This window comes from Arachis ipaensis, chromosome B7, assembly GCF_059453495.1.
Source record: "Arachis ipaensis isolate K30076 ecotype BB chromosome B7, ASM5945349v1, whole genome shotgun sequence".
In the NCBI taxonomy this organism is placed as follows: domain Eukaryota; kingdom Viridiplantae; phylum Streptophyta; class Magnoliopsida; order Fabales; family Fabaceae; genus Arachis; species Arachis ipaensis.
This window is the reverse complement of record NC_142442.1, coordinates 108876119-108883289: the sequence shown is the minus strand read 5'-3', so window position 1 is coordinate 108883289 and position 7171 is coordinate 108876119. Positions and strand designations below refer to the sequence as shown.

The 7171-nt window shown below is 36.2% G+C and overlaps 1 protein-coding gene across 1 annotated transcript; it reads right to left on the bottom strand.

Moving 5' to 3' along the window:
- Positions 1-750: 750 nt before the first annotated feature.
- Positions 751-1900, bottom strand: LOC107609949 (subtilisin-like protease). Its single transcript, XM_016312014.3, has 3 exons — positions 1400-1900; positions 1237-1300; positions 751-1149 (listed from the first exon to the last, which is right to left on the bottom strand). The coding sequence occupies exons 1-2, from the start codon at positions 1640-1642 to the stop codon at positions 1241-1243; spliced, it is 303 nt and encodes a 100-aa protein (XP_016167500.1). The 5' UTR covers positions 1643-1900; the 3' UTR covers positions 751-1149; positions 1237-1240.
- Positions 1901-7171: the final 5271 nt, after the last annotated feature.

The window sequence follows — 7171 nt, the reverse complement described above, 5'->3', positions numbered from 1 at the left end:
GAAAACATTGCTTTAACAAGAAGTCAGCGAACATGGCTGGTTCTTCTCACCAAAGGAATAACCAGAGGAGACATACCTTAAGAAGGGAAAAAGGTCAATACTCACTGGATACTCTTCACTTAATCATGATATGGTGGAGCTAGTTCCCACTTTATCTTGAGGCCTTCACTCCATCTTATAATGATAAAATGATGAGTTTTAAGGAATGCACAAAAAATAAATCATTCTGTAATTACTCTTATATAACTTCCCAAATTCAATGTTGTTATCCACTCTTTCTATGTTCTCTAGTAAGTAAGACAACATCTTCAATGTACTAGGCTGAATTTGACAGCACCATTTTCAAGTTCGACAGCACAAAGACATAAGGAAAGGTCCTTTGTTTCATGCTAGGAAGATTTAAGTTAAATGCCAAATCTATTACAGCATCTTAATTTTAAACTTCTAGTTCATATTCAACCAGCCACAGAAGTAGTACCAACTACCAACATAAAACTCGGTGGTCATCGGAGTTCCATGTCCCAAACAGAAAATAGAGCAACAAATCAGGGGATATGAGTTCAATCACTTCACTGGCATGTAGCCAGTGTATTTTGCAAGTTGTAGATAAAAGATTATATCAAACAACATGCTCTTAACATGACAAATGTTTTAAGTTTCATTGAAGTGCTCGGGACAATGATTACCAAATGCCATTTTTGTGGAATTACAGGGGAAAAAAGGTAAAAAATATTAAAGCTCTTATGATGATGATCATGCAAAGCAACTCCTCAGGCTTCTTTATAATAAAATAAATAAGTAAAAGCTGACATAATGCATAAGACCAAGCATCAAGTTTTGCTTAGTTTTTCTATAAGGATAGCCTGTTTCTATGATGGGTGCTTCTATTGTGCCCATCTGTTACAAAATTTATTCCCAAACCTCAAAAGTAAAAAGTAAAAACAAGTATAACATACGAAGATTATTGCCGCTATGAAGGGAGAAAAAACCAAGAACCTAACCCCCTAAATAACTATATGTATATCACCAACACTAATAGAACAAAATGGTGAACTTAGTATATATATGAAGTAATCAGTTATGTAGGACAATGGCATGGTGAAAGTGACTCCATTTTGTGCTCTCGTTTATTGCTATTTTCACACCTCACTGCGAAATAACATTAGAAATGAGTCAACAAATTAAACACACAACTCCTCCACTAGAGGGTATTAGCAAGGAAGATAGATTACTTACAAAGTTAATTATCCGGTTTAGTTTGATTATCCTTGTTTTTGTTGCCATATACCAAACCGGTGACCTGCAATAGAAAATGGCAAAAAAAAAAAAAAAAAAAAAAAAAAAGGTAAGTGGAAGGATCTAGAATGAGGAAATAGGGAATCGAGGTAAGGTAACTGACCTGAGGGTCAGGGATGGGTTTTCGAGTCTCAACGTATCGATAAGGATCGGGTTGTGAGGCGGTGAGAGCAGCTCGCTCCTCTTGCTGGCGCTTGAGATCCTGGGATGGCTTGACCCAAAGGAAGTAGGCTAGAGTTCCGGCGACCACCCAGGAAGCGAGGCTGCTTCCTCCTCTGAGGCCTCCCATGGAATTGCCCACGAAGGACCTCACGTTCCCCAAAGTTCTTCGCCAGCTGCTACTCATTCTGTCCGCTCCGTATACTCCGTTTCAGATGATTTTTAACTGCCGCAAAGATCCGCCTAACTGCCGACTCAAGATGGAACTAATTTTTTTTAAATCCCAACAACTCATGCAACTTTCCACGGTCCCCAATCGCAAACTCCAACCACCGGTGTTTTTTTTTTTTTTTTTTTTGGAAAAAGAATTGTTGATGTAAGTAACGAAGAGAAAAGGATATCGATGAACAGGGATGGTTTCCTGGAATTAATTAATTAGACTTGGTATCATTTTCATAATAGCTATGATAATAAAAACTAAATTGAACGGACAAGATAGCTTTAGTGGGTAAAGAAATAAAGGGTTTTTTTAAATAAACATTTTTATTTATAGATATAAATAATTTGGACATCATTTATCTTTTTGTATTTTGTTTACTTATTAACCTACCATCATGCACTTTTTTATTTAGATGTGGGAGGAGAAATAGTATAGAACGCAGATATGGAGTCTATAAGTGTTTTACGTAATTGTAGTGTCAGAAGTAAAAATTGAATCATCCGATTTTTGAGTACACAAATCGGACCCTCCGATTTGTATTTAAAAAATTAAAAAAATTTCGAGTACACAAATTCGACTCCAAATTTTTTTAATTTTTTAAATACAAATCGAGGGGTTTGATTACCTTCACCAAAATTTAAATTTTCTCTTCCACACTAATAATTGGACTGTCCGATTAGTAAGCTTAATTTTTTTTACAAAAAAATCTGATGGTCCGATTTTTTCATCTCTGTTTCAGAAAAAACTGTTCCCACATCCATATTTAGCACCCACATTTTCCACAATAATACACAACACATACATGTTTCTCATATCCAATAAAATGAGCCACCATCATGTGCAACAATAACAAATTATATATAATTTTATGCAAAAAAAAGTATTAACTATTAAGAAAGGCAACATAAGAAGCTAATAAATATATACCTCACGCTCAATGAAAATGTCGGTGTCTGCTTGTCAAGTGGGCACCATGCTAGAAAACGATGGTATAACTATGATATTAGTAGCAGTATGTATTCTGCAATATCTATAATCGATCGATATGTTGTACAGCACAACGAGTGATACGTTCATGCAAGTATGGCGGATTCTCAAGACAAACCGCAACACTGATTAAAGTCGGCTAACAAGGAAAGTCATCTGATGTGAACCTGATTGTTCGACTTATCTATCATTAGGTAATTCTGATCAGTAGCAAGATGTAATACCTCATGTACTGGGGGAGAGTGGCCGGATCTATCCCAGCTAAAATATATTGCACTCTCTCCCTAAACCATGTCAGTTTGATATAAAATGACTCCTTTCTCTACTCTTCCTACTGAGAATGAGGAAGCCTAGCACCGAGAAGCCCCTATACCCAATCCCACGTCGGGTGCTAGTACCATGTGTAAAAGTCCCTCAAGCAACTGCTCACTAGCTCCCTATTAATGCGTAACCCAAGGTGGTACGGCATGTGCACTCACTCTAAGGCAGGTAGAAATTGTTGGTCTCTGGACACCAACGCTCCACGAATGCAGAAATCAAGATATTGTCAAACACAAAGTCTTTGAACTATACTATGTTGTCAAAGATTAGCTCCTTTAAATAAGGGAGAATAATATCCGGTGGTATATGGGTGTGGCTAACCTGTCTAAAAAGTAGGAGACGACGTTTCTATTAAAATAAAAAATAAATTAATTAATGATATTTAAAAAATAAATTTTTATATAGTAAATCTATTAACATATAATAAATAACTAGTGTTTGATTCATTTTTCGACAAGTGTTCAGATTATATGCTCAACAAGTGTTTGGTTTATTTGCATGACAAGTGGCATAATAAGAGAGTAAGAAAGAATTCAAATTTTGAAAGCCAAGAAGAAGTGATTATGAGAGCAATTTTTTTCTTTTAGGACCAAAATTTAAACTTCTAAATCGGAGCATTTGAAATTAGAGTTTGAATGAGAAAATTTAAATTTAGGTTTTAAAAATCAATTCTCTTGTTGATTCTCTCTATCTCCCTCTTTTCTTTCTTTCTCGGTTTTATAGAAAAAGTCAACAAATACCGAATTGGAAGAAAGGAGAAGGAGGTTAATTGAGCTGGAGCCACATGTTCTTTTCCTTTTGTCGAGCTGCAATAATGTTCTTGCCGACCATAGAAGATTGGAGCTTTCACGGAGATACACCATTGATGACTTTGGAATCATCATTAATGACACACTTCACTATCTTCTTTTCAATGTAGTTGTCTTCAACGGCCCTCCTAGCCGCCTCCACTTTTGGAAGCTCCGACATTGCACAATCTCACCCTAAGTAAAAGGTTACTTGAAGAAAGCAGTAGCAAGCTTCAAGCTACAGCAACACCACTCACAGAAGAAGAAATCACTTGTCTGTTTTTGTGAGCAGCAAAGATGAAGAACAATAAGTCAGAGGTGACGGTGGCTATTGATGCAGCAACGAGGAGAAAGAATAGTCAAGAAGGAGCAGCTACCAGCAAGTTGACGACACTGGTGAAGACTAAAGAGAAAATGAAGATAACTTATTTTTTAGAATAGTCTTCTTAATGATTCATTTACTTGATTTCCATATGAGCAAAAATTGAAGCTCACAGATACCGGCAAGTGCACCGGATTGTTCAATTAATACCACGGTGAGTGGATATTGTTCCAACAAGAATTCACAGATTGAGGCAAGCAATGTCTAATTAAATATCTAATTAGATCGATCAAACCTTAGAAATTGGATTGTGGATCTTGAATAAAAGATGAAACAGAGAAGATGAGAATAGGGAGAATGCTTGAATTTCAGAGGAAATCAATAGATAAAAATATTGAAGGCTTCGGAGATGTTGGAATCTTAGAAGAACAATGCTTATGCTTTTTTATTTAATTCATGCAAATATTTTTTCACAGCAAATCATTTATAACTAAACCCAATCCCTTAGTGATTTAGTTTCTCTAAACCTAATTAATCTCCAATCCCTTGGTCAACTAATCGAGAGAAGAGGTGAAGAATGATTTCAATTCTTAAGCCACACAACCTTCAAAAATTATCAATAGCTGAATTATAAGTCACGTATTCGAACAAGAGTTAGATAAGTGAAGATTGTAAGATGAGTTTTAAGCTGATTCTGAAATTAATTTTTCCAAATATAAAATCCGAATCCAGGATAGATATAGAATAATTTTCAATAGTTCTAACCTTTATTGATGAAGAACAAAACTCAATCTTGAAAAAGTAAAGAAGCATGAATTAAACTAAAGAAAATACTTATACTATTAAACTTTAAACCAAACAAAGCTCCTAACCTTCAACGGGGAGGTTTAGTGACTCATGATAAAGAAAGAAACTAATCCTAATTATGAGAGTTGATCTTTTGGTAGAGGGTTTGTTGAGTTAAGAAATTAACTAAATTAATTAGTGATGACAAACATTATTTTTGGGCAAAATAAATAATCTGTGTTAAGTAATTATAAATTGAATATTACTAATTATTTATTGTTGCAGGCCAAAATTTAATTTTATAGCCCAAATGGAATGTAAAGCAAACAGCAAGGATGGTAGGCTGAAAGCAAAAATTAGAAGCCCAAGAAAAAGCAAAGAAAAAAGCCAAAGGAACCATCGGGCCAAGCTAATCAAACCCGATCCAAGCCCATATCCACAAATCCAAGTTGATCACACCAAGCTTCTCACAGAAGATTGAAGTCTTCACTCTTTCTCATTGCTTCCAAAGCAACCTTCCTTTCCTCTCTGTCTTAGTCAAATCACAAACTCAGAAAAGTGAGAAAGAGAAAGAGAAAACTTCTTCCCTAAGGTGATCATCAAAGAAGCAAGAAAGAGAAAGTCCAAGCTTGAAACACAGAAGTCTAATCAGCAAATTCAAACCATATCAAGCTTAGATTAAAGGTAACCCATTTCCTCTTACATGCAACACACTTTCTTCTCTTCATCTTCAACTCTCTGTATCTCCATTTTGAACTATATGAAAAAGAGGATTTCTGTTCCTCTCTGCTGTGAATCCACGATCTCAAACATGTCTTGGGGACCAAGTTGGTTTTCAAGGGCTCAGATCAAGTTAACCATTTGAAGACTCTTGTGGTTACTGCTTTATGGCTTTCGGTCAAGATGAAGAAGTCAGAAGGAAAGTTTCTACTCTGGAGATTAATGGAAAAAAATGAATCAGTGGGTTGGTGAAGCTCAAGGCTCAAGGTTTTGACCTTGGAAGAAGAACCCAGCAACATGCAAGGAGATAAAAGAAGACTTTCTGCTCATTCAGAAGCAAGGAGAGAAAACTAGTGAATAGAGGTTTTATTCTGAGAGAGCTCTTTGAAGAAGTTTAACTAACTGGACAGTGTAACCTAATCAAAGGTGCATTTCGCCAGTATGAAGAACTGAATCAGAGGCTAGCCAATCTGGTTTTTCGCATAACACAGAGGCTGTTGATGAAGTCAATCTCCTTCATGTTTTACTGATTGTAATGTACTTTTCTAAGTTTATCTTTCTGTAATTTCTTGTGAGAAAGCTTAAGAAAAAGCCATGAGTGGAAAAAGGCTGAGAGAAACACTTGAGAGAAAAGCCTAGAGTTATTTTCTGATTTCTTTAGGTTGGTTAAGTGTCTTGTATCTTGTACCTGTAAGGTATCCCTTTCTTAGTTGGGTTAGCACTAAGAGTGATTAGTTAGGTATTAGCATAGCCATTGTCAAGTTAGGTTAGAACTTGAGTGTGAAAGGATTGGGTCAATCCTGTGAAATTGGTGTATGTAATACTGTTAACTATAGTGAAATTCTTCCATAGTTGTGGAGGAGACTGGATGTAGGTTGCATAGCACAAGGCAACCGAACAAGGATACATGCTGGTGTTAGCTTTTCTCTTCTCTGTTGAGTTCTATTTTTCTGATATTCATGGGACAAAAATAAATTGTCTCATAAATTTCCGCTGCTGAGTTCAAACAGAACCTAAATTGAAAGTTTGTTTTAAAAGGGTAATAACAGCAACTAAAAGGAAGGCATAGATTCAACCCCCCTTTTCTAAGCCTACCACAACCTTCAATTGGTATCAGGAGCTAAGGTCTCAAGAATCAAGCTTAAACGCTTGGAGCAAAGATCCAATGGCGAACAACTTGGGCACAATCACAGTTGCCTACACCCTCACTGAAGGCCAGTCAAACAACCGGCCACCGTTCTTCAACGGGAAAACTACTCCTATTGGAAAGAAAGGATAAGGATTTTCATCTAATCCATTGACTACAACATATGGAAGATTGTTGTGAGCGGTCCTAAGATCCCAACAAAAACAAGTGTTGATGGAGTGGTGACTCCAAAAGAAGAAGCCGAATAGAATGAAGATGATAAGAAGAAGATAGAGGTGAATGCTAAAGCAATCAACCTTCTTCACTGTGCTATCAGCTTTGAAGAGTACCGGAAGGTGTCTAGATGCAAGATTGCCAAAGAAATCTGGGAAAAACTCCAGGTTACACACAAAGGCACTAAACAAGTCAAAGAAACGAGGATTGAT